Source organism: Plodia interpunctella, chromosome 1 (genome assembly GCF_027563975.2).
Source record: "Plodia interpunctella isolate USDA-ARS_2022_Savannah chromosome 1, ilPloInte3.2, whole genome shotgun sequence".
Classification (NCBI taxonomy): domain Eukaryota; kingdom Metazoa; phylum Arthropoda; class Insecta; order Lepidoptera; family Pyralidae; genus Plodia; species Plodia interpunctella.
Window position 1 is genome coordinate 12,417,991 of NC_071294.1, and position 21,070 is coordinate 12,439,060.

The window sequence follows — 21,070 nt, forward strand, 5'->3', positions numbered from 1 at the left end:
TTATCAGAGATTAACCTTGAGACACTCGTCTGCATGAGTGCCTCACTCTCATCTGTTTCGACCCCGAGTAAGAAGCAAAAGATCATAATGTCACAAAGTCGGCAACGTGCATGTGACGCCCCTGGTACCTGTCAGATATTTCATGCTATACTCGTAGTAACAACCTTTTGCTCCTATTTCGTATACGCATAGTAATCGCGTTTTTTCAGTTCCCATTGAACGTTTCGGGCTGTTACGGGGATCCATTCATCGAACGCGTGAATGTTTTCTTCTTTTTAATTTTTAGCCAAACATATTTTCTTTCTTACAAACTCATTCAAAAATAAATTTTCTTTCGCAGAACACAAGGTGAAGTATAGAGAGTAGAATAGGCGGTGGATTTGCTAAATCCTAGCTTAGAGCACAAAAGTTCGCTCGACTGATTCGCTCGAAATGATCAGATTGGAGAGGGGAGGGCGAGACGGGGGGGACGATGTTGCCGCTTCCATTCATCGCAGGTTTTGTATGATATTCGGAAAACTTAATCTATTTTGGCATGACCTAAGTCGTAATATCCTATTACAGAGCGGCCTTCGCCGATTTTTATTTGTAGGCGTACATTCTGGAATAAATTATATTTCTAGAATTTAAATAATTAAAAAGCTAAATCGGATTACAGTCATAGTAATTATGCTAAAAGTGATTAATTTGAGCAACGACCATTTATCAGGTCGTTGCTCAAATTAATTATTTATTTATTTTATTTACCTTTATTACCTAATCTAAGAAAAACTGGAATGGATAAACTCTGAATAATACCTAATAACACTGGCTAAATACATTTCAGTTCTCTTTGACACTTACATACTCGAAAAGGAGTTCCCGTTTTTATTCAACCTTGTTATACCTAATACCACCAATAAAAGTATTAAAAAGTGTTGTAACACCAACTGCATTTGAAATCCGCGTTCACATGTAACCGCACGGAGAGTCTGTTTTGCTCAGAATATGAAAAAGCGCGGTTTTGTGCAGTTTTGCGGAGTTGCCTGGAAGTGGCACGTCCTGGTGTCGATCAAAACGACGGCGATGTTTTGTCAGCCGCTCGGAAACCGGGACACCGTTTTTGAAATGCACCACTCGAACGAACGAATAATTTTTATTCGATTTCGTTCGATGTCACCGGTTGGAAGTAAAGTCATTATTATGACACCAGACATTTACACGAGGTATTTTAATAACACCTATGAAGCGAAATCATCTTTGAACTAATTGGGTACTTTTAGATTTTAAGAAAAAACAAAAGACACGCAATTTTTTTTTTAAGTTTATCCTTGAACAAAAACGTCTAACAATCCAATGAACAGATAAATGTAATCTACGCGATAAACACAAATCAATTTGATCGGTTCAATTTTGTTCTTTTTAGTTTCTGATATCAATGAATTCGTTGCGTCAAAATGTATTTTTATCAGTCAAAAGAACCAATGTGATTTGTGTACTTGTCAGCTGTTTCTGCGAAACTGCAGGAAATTCGCGCTTCGGTTAACCCTCCCTCAATCCGTTTGTATGTGATTTGTCAGTCAATCGCTGATAGAACAACTTTTTGGAAGAATTTATTTTTTACTCATGTGTCCACTTTCGTTTCATCAATTGTAAAATGAAATGGAATTCTTTTTTGGTAATTAGTTGATGATTGCAATTGATGATGGCCCACTCTGTTTGATGCATATTATTTTCTTTAGCGGTGTACATAATGTGATACAATCTTCACCTATGTGTACAGATGGGATCTGGAACAACTCATGTACGAGGTACTCTGTATTCGCTACATTTTTTTTTAAACCCCGACGCAAAAAGACGCACAAAGGTGTTATAAGTTTTACCGTTAAATGTATCTGTATGTGTACGTGGCACCGTAGCTCATCAACGGGTGAACATTGATTGCATTTTTTTATTTGATAGCTAATTTTTATGCAAAATTCAGTCGTTCAAAAGTTGTAGCGAAATGAATATTGAAAGTCAACAAATAAACTTGTCTAGACTGCTGAAGCGAACATCAAAAATCACTGTTAAGTATTTAAGAGGAATGGAAGTAATCATAATATTGTGAGCCAGCAATCACCATCGCCACCAGCAATATGATGACCACTGTATGCATAATCCGGCGAGCTACAAGCCTTGAATACATGTAGTAAGTACGCTCTCAACCTTAGTACACAATCAATCGCGTCGTCGATTATATTCCGGCTAAATTAAGTAGGCCGGCCATCGATCGCAGTGCCCTACACGCAGCGGCAGTTTAACACGGCCGATAATATACGACATGGCCTTTGTATTTATCGACGTACGGTTATCTGCACGTCAAGTATGCATGGACCTCTAGAAAGCAACAATAGTGGTGAATTGAAAATGATATTGACTAGGTTGATGTGCTGTTGATTGTACTACTCTTTGAATATTTGCTGGGTTTATATTATCAGGTTTATTTATGACCGGGTCAGTCTACTTAGTGTAAGAGTTGTTAGACAATGACTGACGTGACTCTTTTACCTAATATCAATAAGAATTTAAAATTATTAGGAATTCCTAAAATATTTATTCCAAAAAAGCTTTTGTATGAAAAATAATAAATATTAATAACAATAATAGCAACCCAAATACAAAAACACCAGAACTGCATATAACATTTCAAATAATGATTTTCTAAGTGACAATCTAAAAAATTACTAAAATCCCAAAACGACTAGAACTGCAAAATAGAAACCACACAATTCAAAAACACACAAATGTGTGTGCGGCCAGTATGTGTAAATAAAAGAAATGCAGGGTAACAAATATCCGGGCAAAGTTGTCGTTGTCACCCTGAGGGATTTCGACGTGAGTTTGTTATATTTGATACCTTTTATGCTATGCAATGAAGATCTCATTGAATTTCGCATACATAAGATAAACTCTAAGTCAACGACACTCAAAAAAAGTCCAGAATGAATTTTCTCGCATGAAACGTTTAGTGTTACGCATCACTACCATAGCTTATGACTTTCTTTCTCCTTCATAGTAGATACACCATTAATTTTCCTGGATGTGTGGGAGATGAAAAGTGCATATTATTTGTTACCAATAAATAAAAATATATTCAACAATGTTGAACTAAGTACGTGTATCAGCCTACTTTTTGTGAAATTCTAGTAGGTATTTCATTCATAATCGAGGACCACGGCTGGTAGCAGCAAATATGAGTTCGAATTGAACAAAACGTGACGAGATCACCTCCAAATATAACATTGAAACTATCCGTTCGAGCCGGTATCAGAAGTGAGATTGTAACTTAAACATTTAGGATGCAATTTCGTTGCTGCGCTTCAGATATTTCAAATGTTTCCTTTGTGTTTGAGCAGAAATATAGTCCATTCTCATTTTTCTCGGAGCAGCGTCGCGAAAAGACAATAGTTATTTATTTGGTGTACAAACGCGCATCGGGCGTCGTGCTACGAGTGCTGTGGTGCAGACACTTGTCAGAAAAATAAAATATTTATAACTAATATAAATACCTTTAATGAAATCATTGAAATGGAGTTGCAGCTCTTGATAGGATCTGAAGCTAAAGACTTATAATTTTTAAGACACTTGTAAATATACTAAATTAATCAATCTAAGACTACCGGAAACTACTTATGATTTGTTTGTTAAATTTTAAGTTTCATTATCGCTATCTCGCTTTTTCTCGAATCTCTTCCTCTTGAAATTTGAAACAATTTTGAAAATTTCTGTGGATGACTGTGCGTCTTTATCTTGAAATACAATTTTCATTTTTTTTGTTGATGACTGTCCGAAAATTCATTGCATCGAGCGGGGAGTGCGGCGTCGCGTCGGGCGGCGGAATTCGACTGCAGCTCGGGTGATAAACGTCGCAAATAGCTCTATTTGTATGTCGCGAGCTGTGTATTGCTTCGCTATATCTCTGGTGACACTCCTTATCTGTTTCTGCGCCAAACGGAGCAGCTGTGTTCAATGTCCATTGTTGATATAGTTTCTTTTTTATTTATTAATATGGACAATATTCTGTTTAGTATATATTTTTAAAATCGAATTAATATTGGATCCTCTTTTAGATTGATTGAATGTAAGATATTACATAATCATTGGTTTACAAAAAAAAATGTAGCATTATCCGCTCATATATGTGTGTCATTCTTCGCTGTATTTCATATAAAAGAATCCATTGTTGAATGAAACCCTTCGTTATCAGATCAAAACCCGGCCTCTCGTTCAAAAATACAGGTGAAACTGTACGTGTTGTATGCAACTAGCAATATTTTAGAGCTGCGTTGCACCCGAGCGCTGCAGTAGCTGCGTGACCCGTTCACGCGTGCATAGTCTCTGTTGCAAAATGTGCAGTACAGAAACAAACACTAATATGTATTTCAATTGTCAATTTAAATTAATTTTTAATGTAATTTGTCTACCAGGCTGCGGTGAATTTTGTTGCGCCGTTTCTTCTTCGCCTTCACATGGAAGTCATCAGTAAACTGACGTAAATATGTTATGTATAAATGGACTAAATAAATGTATCTCAGTTCTGTAGAAATGTTTAATGGCAACAAAATGAGGTACATTAAAATCTTACAAATATGATTATATTTATTATGACACGAAACAAATCGTGTAATTTAAAAAGATCATATTTTTTTGTACAAAATGTCAGGATATTATGTTTATTGAACTAATATAACAATAAAGACCAAAATAAGTCATGGTTGGCTAAAAAGTATAGTCTGCGTTCTCGCGCACTGGAACTCGCTAAATGTTCATCAAGGAATACCTAGATAAGGACAATAAGAAACCAAATCAAACGATAGAACAAAACCGACGGTTAATAGCAGAATTTGACTGCCAAGTGTAGAATGCCCATACTCTCGATATTTTGCTCCTATTGCCTGTGACAAAGGGTAACAAAGAGACAGGGGTAAGCGCGTGTCGACTGTGACGTGATGCGTGCGGCTCCAATGCGTCTCGTCAGTATATCGGGTAACTGTGCCAGTCTTTATGTCATAATTATTTTTAATTAGTTTATTCACCTGTGTTTATTCACCGTGTTCTAATTGACCTATTGTACTTAAAATATTGAACCGTCATATAAACCTATGCTCTAAAACATTTTTCGTATTACTGTGATATCAAAAGGAGAATACGTTATTTTGTATTTATTATAAGCGTAATGACAAAATGTTGTACTTTTTTATAAGTTGTGGCCGAATCTTCCCAGTCCAGATTATATAAAAACCAGACACTGCCGTCGACTAGTGACGCTATTAACTTTAACTTACACCTGCGCGCCGCCGTCGTTTAAATAAAATAGTGTACTTTGCGTTTTTCTGCGCAGTTTAAAGTTAACGTCAATGTGGACTGGTGCAACGCACCCCGATTCATCAATCGTACCTGGCCAGTACTGGCCTCGCATATTGCAGCTCCGACTGCGCAGTGACACGGCAGAACTACTCACAACAAACGCGGTTATTGGGGAACTAATATCCGCCCGCCGTTTCCGAGCTATGAACCGACAGACAGACAAATATCCGACGCTCGGAACGGGGCGGCTGACAAACATCGCCTCCGCTTTTTGTATAGAAATATTTTTTTCACAACTGCTCAGTTGTGTGTAATGTAGTTCCAAAACCCGAGCCCTTATGTAAAGCCTTAACTTTTAAATTATAAAAATTCAGCTCAATGGAATTATCTATTGGTGAAAAAGATAATCCATCCAATCCATTTTTTGAGTTTATCGCGAACGGACAGACAGACGCGGTAGGGGACTTTGTTTTATAATATGTAAGAATTCAAATTCATTTATTTCATTGTGAATCATAGATTAACAAAACGGTGAGGATAAATTCGTAGCTGTAATCATATATTCTACGAATTAATGTAAAAATTTTGATCAAATATGTTTCAGAATCTCTTTAACCCATAAGGGTTAAAGATTAAGGTTTTATTATTATGGATATAAATCCGTAATACAAACATTACTTTTATGATATTGTAGTGTTCTAGAGCTATACGATCTACACTCATACAAGCGTTTTAATCGAGAAAAATATTGTATCATCAGCTAAAAACATTTTCATAAGTAAATGCCGAGTAAAAATACAGGGAAAATGTCTTTCGTAACTAGATACGAAAATAGATATGATGTTACCAAACTCCGGTAATATTCAGTTAGCGGGAAGTTTAGATTGCCGTCTCGGATATTTCCCATGATATCGATGGCTTCTGAAAAAAAGAGTAAATGTCCGCACAAACCGCTTTAGATTGAATATCTTCGCCTGCTGTTTCCCTTTTGTATTACTTAACACTCATCCATTCTTTTCGATTTTTTTTTATGCTAGTGTTGAAATCGCTTTGTAACCGTTGGATTGATTCGATTAGGTCATTATACGTAACACCGATTGGGTAAATACAAAATGAACAGTTTCATAAGTGCAGAAATAAAAGTACAAGAACTCAGTATAAGCGTTTCGAGCAAATTTATTGACTAGGCAATAATAAGACATTTTTGTTATACTTTTTTGGTAACTATGTATATTCAATTACGAAGAAATTTAAAATGAATCATGAATATATATGCATATTACATATTATTATTTTTCTTCGTATTTAGATAAATGTATACGCCCTTATTAAATCAAAGTTGTATAAAAATAGGACCCACGCATGAATATGATATCAACAAATTTGGAATTCAATACACCGTGCTATATACCAGCATCAATATTGTATTGTTTTAGTTAACATTTTAGTATATAATAATTTTAACCCAAGTCATTGAAACCAGCTGTTAACAAGATAACTGCAGATTAAAAGCCGATATACTCAATTCAGAATGTGACGAGCATTGATTGAACACCGAACTAAAGACATCAAAAGGATTCCGAATCCTTTTGAATTTAGAACTCCGGATCCAACAATATCCGCAGTTTGTACTCGCAGAGCGAGGCCCGCGACTGGATGCAATCCTCTTAAAAAATTCGATACGTCGCTTTTTGCTGAATCTCTGTCTGCCAACAACGCATGAACTAGTTAGCCGACTGGATGAAAATACTAAAAGAACACAGTAATTTTATAGTCAAACTTTTGTTCTCAGTAATAATACCTAATGCGAAATTTCGCAATGTGAGTTTGAGTTCATGTGCGGAGAAAGCTTGAACAGGTAACAAATAAAATTTAAATATCACTTCATCATTTTATAAGTCATATAAATACCTATGTTGTGTGCTATGTTTACACGAATAAGATTTGTAATTGTGAGGTCATGGGAATCGAGTGTGTCATGCTCACTCAAATGGTCAATCTGGTGGTGGCGTCGTGAAAACATTGTAAGAAACAATAACGGTAAGCCAATCTGGCATGATAGGGACCAACACTGTTCAAATGAGTTTCTTTCGGCATTTCTTCTCAGCAGTGGTCGTTCCGAAATGCCAGTAGTTTGTAGCTTGTGAGAAATAACTATAAATATAAAAATTGACGAGAAAAAGTGCCTGTGAAGGTCTAATTTCTGAATAAATGATTTGAATTTGAATTTGAACCTATATGAATATATATGCGTGCTTTATTTATTAGCTCGAATTATTTCCTTGGTCTCGAAATCGGTCTGGTATCCCAAAAACTTGATATACGATTTCAAAAGAAAAAAGTTAAAAAAATTTAAACCTAAAATAATTTAATTCCTGATAGCGACCAAAATATTTTGATCCAGTTGTTGATGAATAGAGCTGCTAGTTAGAAAGGTTAAACAAAGTCACGAACGAAACAAACTAGGGTCAGACAAGGGTCAGAATCACACCTTACATTTATTGGAGTGGATTACGACACGTGGGTTTCAAAAGAATAACAAGTTGAGTCACTGATACTGCTAAATCAATTTTCCGCTCTCAAGGAAAACAAACATGACTTGACCAAACGGTGTTCCTTTTGTCCATCAAAGTATTATATCATCCAATTTAGTCTTCGAATGCTGTGATAGTTATTTTTCTACATAGACACTGCGAAACGTAAAGGTCACTTATGTAAGATCATAGTCATAATAGTGACATTAAAAATACCTTTGAGTATGGTGATTGTCCTTCATAAATTAACGATTTAGAAGTAACGAAACAGAAGTCGATCTGTACCTTTTTATTCCATTTAAAGTAGCAATAAATCGACCGACAGCAAGTGCTCTGGAAACGCCAACGAGATTCGTCGGCGTCGGAGTGAGACATAAACAAATCGGCAATATCCATCGGAGTGTATCTTCTCTCGCGAAATATCTAATTCCGGGCACACAGTCAATATCGTTAGAGGGCGCGTGACCCGCGTCCCAACGCGCGGCTGCCGCGCGCTAACTACCCGCGTATGAATCAGAGACGCCACGTCATCTGTCAACAACTTTAACATGATTTTCAACATTGTAACGAAGTCCCTGTCACTGATAAATTCTTAAAGCAAACTGACACAAAAAAATTTACTATTTTAAAACTTCTAATTTGTACGCATAATTTGTTGTTTAATTAAAGTTGTGTAATCTTTTCAAAGTCAAAGTCTAAATCCTTTTAATGAAATAAAATCATTTATTCAGAAATAAAACCTTTAGAGATAATATAATACTCTTAAGACATGCACTTTTTCTCGTCATATTTTACATTATATAGTCATTTTTCAAACCATTTTATCAACTTATATATTTTGCCAATATTTATAGCTCTTTTAAATCCTTATAAATTAAGAGCTTGCAAGCTATTTGACCGTCTCCAAAGCACAAGTAGAGGGAATCGGCGCCACGAAACTCGACTGCAACATTTTCTCCTTTCTTGTTTAGTTTAGTTACTAAGGGCACTGATATAAGAAATGGCGTTGATTCCAATGGCAGCAGCTTCCATTGCATCGCGCCAATTTTATATAAAAGATTTTTCAAATATTTTTTTGTCATATTTTTGTGGCACTCAGTCTTAAATGTTTTAAAGGGCCTCGTCCTAAAGCATCGCGATATATTGCAATGGTATCGACACGGCGTTTACAACTGGCGCACATGTGGAATTTAATGGCGCTTCATTTTTATTGGACAAGACAATGAAATTGGACTGCTACAAAAAACGTATTGAAACTTCATACACGTAAGAAAGACGTATTTGTAGTAGAAATATATATCCGGCCTCTTTGCTGGTCCTACAGAGGTCTCCTTGTAGAAGACATGCACCTCAATGTGTTGGTCTTGTATACCCCTATACAAACCTGAAATCTGTGAATAACAATAAATTTACTTTTCCGTAACTGCAGAATATATTCAGCTAGTTCATCGCGGGGTTATTTAAACATTGTCTCAGCGTTACTCTATCAGCACATTAGCATATTATTATGTAGATGTTATATGCTGACTCGCATTGTCTCCGATCGCTGGGAGTCGAGTCTCGAGTGTCGGGCAGCGGTGATTGAGTCGCCTTTACCTCTTTGTTATTGAAAAATAACCCGATCGTTTGCCGCGAGTCTTTAGACTTAGAAACTTGGTTCATAGGTTTAACCTAAACATAATTGGTAAAAAGGCATTTTTACGAAAAAGGTTTCACCGAATGATAAAACATCAACATGGCAACATCTGCTGCTGCTTCAGTAATATGTTAACTGGCATATTTGGATTAGACAAATTATTGATTAACAAATACAATGTCTACTCGGTTTGTTTGGTTTCTATCACCGGCTGCTTCATACGTAAAGTTAACAGACATTAATAACATAATTCTTAATAAATCTCACGAGAAACCGTTTTCTACTCTCATAATCCACGTTTGAACTGTTTCAAAGTGAAATAAAAGCAACTTTAACTAAAAGCTTTAGCGATTAATAATAACACAACATGACAAAAACACAACTATGCATTTAGCAAATCTGTGTATTATATTCGTGACTTGTAGTTCTGAGTGGCAAGTCATCGCTCGCTTAGTGCTGTTTGTAATTAGATAGCCTTAGGGTGAGTTGCACCAGTCACTTTGACGTTGACTGTAACCTGCGCGCCACCGACGAGGTTTAGACAAAATGGCGTACCTTGCCTTTTTCTGCGCAGGTTAAAGTTAACGTCAACGCTGACTGGTGCAATCAACTCCTAGTTGATGGCTGCGAATGATTAATATCATTATGTCGTACTTATATTGTTTTGCGCATACATGACACTAATGTAGGTTACAGGGTTTGGCGAGAACGAAACTATTCGTCGACTTTTATTGGAACTAAAAACATACATCTCTATGTTCGTTTTCGTTTATTTGATTTGCCACAGACACCAAAAAAATAACAGACTTGTCTTATAATACAAAAATTTAAAATTAAACAAATCGCTGTGCTGCAGCAAAGCAAAAAGGCCATAACTCAGCGAAACTTTCTGCACCTTACTACAGAAACACTGATTTTCAGTTATTGCCAGCATTGTAGGCGCGTGTGTTTATCGTAATTAAACTCAATAAGAAGAATTTATAGTGAGTTTGTAAAAAGTAACTATGTCTTAAACTAATAACTTATATAATTAACATAGCAAAAGTTCACATATATAATACGTAGCTCTCTCAATTTCAAATGTATTTATTGTTTAATTTTATTTTATTTTCCTTTGCCTAAACTAACCAACTCGAAAAGTCAGGCTGCAATATGTTGCCATTCAAGCAATCAACTTTGAATCTTACTGCTTGGACTTATAGACAGATGATTGAAAACTTTAATCGATAAACTTAATGAATTCACAGACAAACGATGCCGCGGTAGGAAGTTAGTTCAAGCACTTAGTGTTCAGTCACGTTAAGGCCATCTGCGGCCGCGCATTAAGTTCTGAAAAAAGCTCCAAGCACCTAATGTGCTTAAAATTTGTTTAAGTAAAAAGCTAATGGTTCTGCACTCGACCGGTGTACATTACTGCTACATGAAGCGCAGTCTTTAATGCTACTTTTTACTCGGTATAGAGTGAAATGTTGCGGTCGGGTATGAAAATGAATTTCGCATTATTTACTTTGTAAAGTTTTTCAGAAAAACTACAGTGTGTCAGGTCTTGGAGGTATGAGACACTGAACTCCGGGGTAGACAGAGACAGCACGAGAAAAAAAGAGGCCGTGTATTGGTACTTCGGACACAATTCGACCAATACTTGCAGACCACGTCTAAATAGAATTGACGCGCTCCATTCACACATTTTACAAGTTTGCGTTTGGGTTCGCGGCCTCACAGCCCGGATTACAACCGAGAACAGCGAGGATGCGACAGATGTCATCTCAAACTCTAGAGAACACAAGCGTCAGAATTACAGTAAAACCGAAAGCAATGCGACCCGGAGGGAACACCGCCATGTTTAAATTTGCAAGTCAACTAGACTACCTTGCCCTAACCGCATTTCCTCCATATTTGGTAAACAAATATGAAAATGCGAGACCCGTCACAGAGGAGACGGAATAATGTAACTGTATTTGTGACTACGACGTATGCATTAATACATATGTTTCATTATATCTATGTGTGTAGGAAATCACTTTATTGAGGTGGGAACAGAAAAAATTACGTCTATTTAATATACTTTTCAAGCCATTTATAACCACATCGCATAACTATAAGAACCATTCATTCTTATCGCCTTTAAGGTAAGAAAAAGCAACAAGATTCGCTATGCCAACGAGCCAGAAAACTGCCCCTTCTCAAACCAGATCGAGCATCAACAAAGTCGGAACCGTCCTTCGCGATGCTGATCAGAATGATTTGCATGAAATTAAAAGTGATAATAAAACTGTACGCGCCGCCCGCCGTCGCGGCTCCTTCGGAAATCTCTTTTATGATTATGCGATTTATTGTAAGGGTTGCTCGCTACCTTGTTAGGTATGTTTATGACTCAAGTCTGGAATATTGCTCACACTTTCATCTAGAACGAATATTCAACAGTGAAAACTTTATCTATCTGCTGCTTCTATTCCTGGTTATAAAAGAATATCGTTTAAATAAGAAAGAAACCTAAATTCAAGAGACGAGCTCGTACCTTCCTTTTTTTTTCTAGAAAGCTCTGAATTTTCCACACAACCGATTACATTAAAATCACGGGGTTTGCGAGCTGGGATGATGAATGGTGGTCCCTAATGCTCCCTTGTTTATTGTAATGTTCACAATGAGGGCCCCGGGCCGGGCCCTGCATCCTTCACGGGAATTAACTCCGTCTGACAGGACCGTTGCCAAAAACTGGCGTTTTTCTAGCGATCCTTCTTGAGCCGGATGTTGTTTAATAGTGTAATTTGATTTTCTGCGTAGTTAAAAAGTTAGATCCGAAAAGTTCTATCTAGGTAACATTTTAAGGAATTCTAAATACTTTATTTGATCTAATTATTATTTGCTCTTCTCTCTAGACTTATTGATTAGTATCAAATTTTTAGAAAAGTTCAATAAAGTCAGGTTTAATATTTTTTACATAATTTATTTGCCGACAGGAAGATCTTATTGCATTCAATAAAAATTCATAGGTGCGTACAGTGGATAGTTGAGAAGTTGCGAGCAGCTCGCTTCGAGTCGATTCTAGAAGCATCAATGTTTTGTCAGAGAAACTAAAGTGACGTGAAATAAAAAGTATGTAAAATTTGACTTGTAAGATTTGATTATAGATAGATGGGACAAGGAAAACTAAATAAAAAAAGCTTGAACAAAATAATACAATACTAAAAATAGTCAACAACTTGAAACGCATCTTTCCACACGAGATCACTTGACGTTTCACATGACAACAACATGAGTGAGGATAACAGACAAAACAAATAGATCATGCTTCATGGTCGGCGGCGCGCGCAGTCGAATGCGAACAGCGGGAAAACGCTTACGTTACGCGACTGTGTTTACACCACAGATCTATGGAGTATATAATAAACATGAGTTCTCAATATGTAAAATTATTTTGTGAAGAGAAGTATTAATAGGTACTAAGATTTTTCTTCGCCACCGTCCTCTGGTACAAAAAGTAGCATTTATTCCGTGCAAGAAAAAAAGTTCTTGACACATTTCTACAAGAATATAAAATCACTATCTGCATTCGGATCTAAAATTATCTAAGATCTAACCCAATCACCCATTGAAATATTGGGATAAAAAGTACCCTATTTCACTCAGGAATTATGTCTCTTCCAAATAAATACAGTTAATTAAACAATTATTGAAATCGATAGAGTAATTCCGATTATTACCCCAAAACTCAAAATATTTACAAATTATTATGTTTAGAGATGAAAATAAAATATTTTTTATATTTCAGTCTTAAGTTTAGAGAGACAGGTGATTATATAGGTCATAAACATTACAATTACATTCAGCCTAGTCACAAGTTCTGACTGGTCAATGTGGAAAAACTCATGCAGTGGACTTCATTCCACGTCACATCACATGTCACGACAACACACGAAATACGAGTAAATAAGGCATAGCGTACACAATGACAGCCTTTGAGGAGTTCGCACAACACGTTCACAGGTGATGTTGGACGTGATATCGCGCTGTCAGGCGAGTGACACGCCAGTGCGGCCCGGAAGTATATTGATGGCTGCCGATACTGCGCTAGCGGGGTATTGGAAACTGTAGCCTTCTCATACACTGATATTTTCTATTTACAATTGATTTTTAACCATACTAGTACTAAAACTCTTGCACTGCCATGCCCGCTATACACTAATGACAAACTTTGTCGGTTTCGATGAACGTGATAGTTTTTCCTTGCGGTAAATAAAAACAAATTACGATGAAACGTCCGTGTTGGCGTCTGTCTGGTTTTAGCGATTGTATGTAGCCGGCATTAGGTTTTAGGCACAAGGCACAATTTACACAATTTACATTCACCATCATACAGAAGCATCATAATGACAATATACAATGACAAGGATTTTTGATGCAGATGATCAACATTAAGTCTCAAAAATAATTATATATATAATATATTCTCGTCGATCTGAATGTTTTTTTTTCATTACAACGTCTCAAGTTATTGGACTATAACTTCTAAATGGCAAATTTGGGTAACTACTATGTACATTCCTTAGATATTTTATAAAATTACACTGATATACCTATAGGCATATCATTGTAGTAACTATGAAACTGTAGCTTAAATTCATCGCGCTCTGTGCCTGACACGTGATAGTTGACGTGATAGTTCGGTGATAGTTATCATATAGATATCAATATGTTTTTCCCGTCTAGACGGTATTCCATCTCGGCTGACAGCCAGTATTTATAACGTTGAAAACCGTCGAGATAAAATGAAATAATATTTCTTAACTGACTAGACCTAGTGAAGATAGTTTGTGAAGGAACACAAAAACTTTCCATACGGCGTCGGTCGGAGCAGATTCCAAAGTTTTAAAGTAGGTAGATGAACTAACATGTACTATAATAATGTATTCTTATTTAATTTTTCTACGAATATTATAATTTTACCAACGCATGAGTACTATATTAAGTAGGTTGTAACGATATTGGTCTTCATGGCTTCATTGTGATCATCTTGAAATTTTTTACCCAAATGAATAAGATTTCCCTAAATTTCGGCAGATTGGACCTTGTAAAATCAGGCACACGGTGAGCGACATAAGATATAACCTAGCACTCTGTTCGTTTCTTATGTATTTCTCATAGGCATTTCTTTTTCATAAAAAAGCCAAACGAAAGAACTTCGTCATAACGAAGTCTATATTGTTCTCAGTCTACAAGAATTGAATATTTGGTTGCAGCTTCGACGTCCGCGGCAAGCCGCTGTCGGAGGCGCGGCACTGGTCGGCGCCGGAAGTGTTCGGGCCGCGTGCGCACTTCGCGACCTCCCCCCCTCCCGCCGCGCTGCTCGTGCGCGACGTGAAACGCCGCGACGAGGGCGTCTACCGCTGCCGCGTCGACTTCCGCAACACGCAGACCACCAGCTTCAGATACAACCTCACTGTCGTTGGTAAGCTTACTATTAGGTGCACCCAGCACGATGTCAAGTTAATACCTTATTGTTCATATATATTGAAGCCTTGCTTGTGGCCGAAAGGTCGCAGGTTCGAATCCTACTCGTACTATCTGTTTCATGTATAGTACTTTTTACCACCACTTGCTTCCGGTGAAGGAAAACATCGTGAAGAAACGCTGGTTGACAGTTTAAGTTTACTAGTGTGTATGCGATTACTTGAACTTGACGAATTTATTTGACACGGAAGGTAGTCGTAAAAGTCATATCAGATGCCTTTAGGCGACTTGAATAAATTCTGACACCAGCGTTAGCAATTAACACACTTGGAAAGAAAGAATAGCTATTTTTTTAATAGATCACTAATTGACTATATTAATTATGCCTAGAGAGTCGTTGGGTGTGTTACATTTCACATAATGCCACGAACCTCAGCCATGAGGAATACGATTATAAGAAGAAGAAAATATCAAGTATCAGCTTCTTCAATATTATTCACTTACTAAATAATTTCCTGCACTGAGTATTGAAGAATTGCGAATGAAATTAAAATTGCAGAATGTCTGTTCTTCTGACACTAAAATCTTAACACGATTAATGGTATGACACGAAAATAATATTTTTTACTGAAGTTATATACTATTTTAGTTTTTTATGCCATTAAGAGTCTAAACCAAACGCAACCAGATTTGGAAAATAAATCCCCGAAGCAGGAACTGGCACAAAGGTTTGTTCCAAGCGAGTGAAGAATTTCCAAAACTGTTGCTCCACAAAGAGACTCCAGCTGAGTAATTGTACGTTTATTCACGTATGTTTCCACGCCATTAGCAAACTGGACTCGAATTTAAACGCGTCTGGATATCCTATCCAGTCATCCAGCTTGATTGCTAAAATCTCAACGAGAAGTTATTAAACTTTGAGACTTCAGCTTCAGATCTATAACCAGCATATTATGATAGAAAAACCCCAATTCGCATTTTGTTAGTCCAGGTTAAGTAGAACTCACTAATCAAAATGCGCACCGGGATTTAGTGTGACGAAAACCCAGAGGAATATCTAGTTATTATAAAGTAGAGATTTACATATATAGCCTCCATATATATCTGATATATGTAGGTATAAGATAACGACCTGCGAAATAATTATGGTTACTGAAAGGCGCAAGTTCAAGTCTAACTGTACTTTTGTCCAACATTGATGATTTTGATTGTATAAGTGACCTTTGATGCACAAGATTATTGTAATTTTATTGATTTTGAAAAAGATCAGTAGTTGATTGAACATCTACTCGTACTAAACATATTCCAATGAGGCATATTGAGAACTGTTTCATCTTACACGGGGTATGAGCGAAGTTTATGAATACGTATGAGCGCGAACTACGCCAACATTTGTATAATTGATAAGGGTGCTTGCTTGATGCCGTGTTTTGTCATAATACCGGTGTAATGTAGGGATAGCAATCCCCCGATGGAATCCAACGGATATATAAGGAATGTGAAAATAAGTTTAAAAACTAGTCAGTAATGTTGGAATTAAAAATCTTTTAACTAAACAGACGGACGATTAAAAAAATATATAATATATGTGATTTTTAGAAATCCCGCGGGGATTCAGTTTCGGGATTGCAATCCCCTGAAATGGGTGCGAAATGGTATGCGGAATTTCTTTTTCAATTATTATTATTATTTCAAACTTTCTAATTTCAAACATAGAATCAAGGATCTCAAAAGTTTAAACGATTTTATAATTATTATCTTGTAGAATGGTCGATTTTACATAACAAAAGTTAGAAGAAATAGTGACCGACTTTGAATTTAAATTATATTCAATGAACAAAGGGTAACTAAATATATATTTTTTTAATCTTAAGTGTGTGAGATTTCTCCGAATCCCGTGCGGGATTAAGTGGCGAGATCGCGATCCCTAAACGCTGTGTAAACGCAGCACGAATATTCAGGACAACATGTGTGTGGATTTCAATAAGCCTTTATTATGAAGGTCGTATTAGATTAATTGTAATATTTCATCTTCAAATATTTGTTTATAATCTGAACGTTATGTTAAGGGCGTGTTGTTTGATTATGCTAATGTTTATTTAGATCGCGATCCTTTGATATAATATTTTGACCTAATCTAAGGTTTTTATTAAAGCTTTTACGATCGTCTATTTACTCTATTATTTCAAGGGAATTCATGAAATTGCTATGGTCGGAGTATGTATTTAATCAACATCACAAATAAATATTATTTGATGGAATCCGGAAGAATGTTCAAAAGAAAACTATAAAATAACAAGGAATTGTTGAAAAGCAAAGAAAATTTATTATAATATCAGATAGCATTAAGTTTCCGCGATAGCATAATACACGAATACGTATAATGTGTAGCGGCATCTCCTCCTGTCCAAAACTCAACCAAGGTAAAATAAATCAAAATTCAAATAATTTCTTCAGGATCAGGCGATTTTTCACACTATAGGAGCTATAGTAAATATTATTACTCGGAACTTCGGAACAACCATTGCTGAGAAAAAATACCGAAGGAACTTATTTAAACAGCGTTAAACAAATCTCTAATATCTAGGTTACTTTTAATATTGTTAATATTACTAAATTATATGTTGTACCTTTATCTCCCTTTTCTCCTTGTGATAGTTTCGTTATAAAACTTAAAGTTGTAAACATCGAAGCCTGTGGAAGTTAGAAGCTAGTCGTGCGGATCGATCTCTGGTTTAATTAGGGCATTCCGCGTCGCTGAGTTTACTTTCCTTGGCCTCTGAAGTTATTACGTGTACAGTCGAGAGCATAGAAACCTGAGACAACTGTATTACTAGTTAGGTAAGTTGCTTGTTTTTTGTAATAACTTTACGAAACGAAAACAAGGACATAAATTGAAATATAGAGCGGCAAGTCTGCCGTTGTATCTCATGAGGAGTAACAGACTAGTTAGAAGAACAATCATAACCTGTTTTGATATACCTTTTGACTATGTACACTATGTACTTTTATAATTATATTATTAGAAAAAAAAACATTGTAAGAAACAATAATGGTAAGCCGATCTGGCATGATAGGGACCAACACTGTTCAAATGAGTTTCTTTCGGCATTTCTTCTCAGCAGTGGTCGTTCCGAAATGCTAGTAGTTTGTAGCTTGTGAGAAATAAGTATAAATATAAACATTGACGAGAAAAATTGCCTGTTAAGGTCTAATTTCTGAATAAATGATTTGAATTTGAATTTGAGAATATAATATTTATAAAACGAACAGAGAAGACGTGCCAAAAAATCTAAACAAGTGTTTGAAGATCTTCTTATTCTCAGGACTCATTTCAAACCACAATCCATAACCCCCCCATTCATGTGTTCCACCCAAACTTGAGTATTTCGTAAACAAATGCGTGCACCTACACGCCAGCTCCGCCTCGGCAATTGACCCGGCGCCCACCTGCGCCGCTCCCGCTGATTGGCAGAATGGCGCCGCCGCCATGAAACAAGATTTCCGAGTCGTTTCGTCTGCGTCGGCGCGCCACTTAGCGGGTGTTGCAATGGAACAAATTTGGATAGACGTGTGTAAAAACATACGGTTTGGACGTTGTAACTTTTGAGCAAAAATATCTAAATTAACTAACCTAATCTAACGGCATTTATAAGATGATAGAGCTAGTAAGGAGTAACTCCCTCCAATAATAGAATAACTCCGGTAGGAACTTACGCAATTGAAGCGGTGAGCTTTGAACCACGTCTGATTATTCGGTTTCAAAAATAATTATGAGGTTCCAGATAGACATACAAAATGCGAAACCATCGGATCAACCGTACTCCGTTTAACCGGCCGTGCCCTGAATGACGATAAAGTTAGCGAAACTTAATCTTTGGCCACTGTTTTGTACCTATCTGGAAAATAAAGTTTTGAAAATATAGTTAGATCAGATTTTTATCTACGGCTGTTACAGAAACAGATTTTGGTCGTTTTTTTAAATATTAAAATAGATTAATAAATTCCGTTTTTCAGTATAGTGAATAGAAAAAGTGGTATGGTAAACGTGGCTGTTTCTGTCTATGCACCAGTTACTTGTGCCCTTCACAAATGCCAGACAAATGCTAATCGTCTAACACCACGCCTCGCTGGAGGATGCTATATTAATTGAGCCGATGTAAATGCCATAGCTAATAAAGACGTCACTAACGGCCCTTTTATCACAACCTCCCTCTCTTAACCGTATCGCTCCAAATCAACAGTAACCCAGAGTCCTAGGTAAGTGACAAAAATGGAAACGCGACGTAATATCAAACCTAGTCTGTTATCGTATGCATCGCGTTACTGGCTAGAACAAAAAGGTGTAGGTGTCTACTAGATAATTATCAAAATATAATATTATACTCACAATAATCAAAAAGAAAAAGCTTAATGTTACCGATGCTAGTATTATTTGAATTTAAGGTCTTCACAAGACTTTCCCTAGATGTAGCTCTCGAAACTTTTTTAATTTTATAATGCACTCAACGCCACAAACCTCTTTACGTACTTGCCACGTGCGTGTTTATGTCACATAAAATCTTTAAGTGTTCTTTTAAACTTATTCGGTCCGGTATAATTTATGTTCAGAATAAATTCGCTGTGACAGGGTAAGCGCATACCGGTTACGTTTTTATAATCGGTATTAATTAATCCTAAAATAAGCACAACATTGTAGTTGAATACCTCTGATATATCTGACTACTAACACAACACCGAACTTCATGTGAAATAAAGCAATAACATTTTTTGAAAAAGTTTTATAAAAATGTTTCAAAATTTACTAAAACTAGAAAATAACCAAAAATTATGGCTAAGAAAATACAGTTGAGCCAATTCAAAGCTCCTGAATTCAAAATGGCGCTCTGCACGGTTATTCCCGAGATTATACATTAGCAGTCACTCGGCGGTGCAAATATGAAAGTCTGACAACGCCCGGCTGAACTAATCACTTCGAAGCGTCACGTGACTCGTGACGTCACGCGCTGGGCTGCTGCTCTGTGGCTTTATAAAGCTCGGTAAAGTACAAGAATTTCATTATTAATTTAATTGGCTTTGTGGATTGGCTTCATATTTTTACATTTTGTTAAAGACAACGCTGCTGGGCTAAAGGTGTATAATTTATTATATTCTTACCCTAGCGAAGCCGGTACGGCTAACTAGTTAATTATAATTTTCTCTTACAAACAGTCTCCAATCGTAACGACTATTATATTGAAATCCCAGCATCAGAAGCTGATCAGACCCCCACAAATACCCCTAAGAGCCCGTAAGACCCTCTAAGCAGCGTCTGGCTAATGACTGAGCGGGCCGCGGACCGAGATCCGATTACACGATATCTTGTTAGGCCGCGTTTGAGTTTCGAAGCGGATTTGCGTACAGACATGTTGCTAACAGTCACGTCTTTTGATTATTCTTAAGCCTTTTGAATACTATTTCTTTGATACTGGCAAACAAATACTTTCAAATTTGTCGATATGTTGGTTTGGTTTATTATTATATCAAGTTTTACTCATTAGCTAATGTTATAATTAAAATAAATGATTAATATCTTACAAACTGTCCCTAGAATTAACTATTAATATTCGTAAAACTACTCTAACCTGAAGAGACGAGTGACAAAGAGTTCACTAAAAATATCATCAGTTGGTTAAGCCCTCTCCGTGGTAGTTTGGAAGTCTCTAAACGAACGAAAACTGTGCCAATTATGTGGGGCTTCTCCACTGACTGTGTAACTGCGGTGCCATGCAGTCTATAGCTCGCCTGATGTTGTGTCCCAACTGACCCCGGCTTACACTATGAAGGACCTAAACGAGGCCATCGATAGAGAAGCGTGGCCATATTCTGGTCAAAAATCGACTCGACTCGACAAAAAAGAACACGGAACCCTAAAAACAATGTTATTTGTTTAGCGCTTCAATTCTCTGATGGCCGCCGCGCCAGGCGCCAGTTCGCGGGCTCGAGGAGGAAGTAATATTAAACACTCGATCATATGCGAAGTGTTTGCTTAATGTTATTTCGCGATGGTGTGTGAGGAAACACTCCATTTTCTTTCATATTATGTATTTTCAAAACAAATATGTATAAAGCTGAACGGAAT

The 21,070-nt window shown here is 36.6% G+C and overlaps 1 protein-coding gene across 4 annotated transcripts in view; it reads left to right on the forward strand.

Annotated features, from left to right (window-relative positions):
• side-II (sidestep II) overlaps positions 1–21,070 on the forward strand; it is a 458,967-nt gene that overhangs the window by 346,114 nt on the left and 91,783 nt on the right. For all 4 annotated transcript variants that reach the window (XM_053747702.1, XM_053747619.1, XM_053747856.1 and 1 more), the window contains one exon: positions 14,739–14,947. In XM_053747702.1, the coding sequence (XP_053603677.1) occupies positions 14,739–14,947 (209 nt within the window). The remainder of the gene's footprint in view (positions 1–14,738; positions 14,948–21,070) is intronic.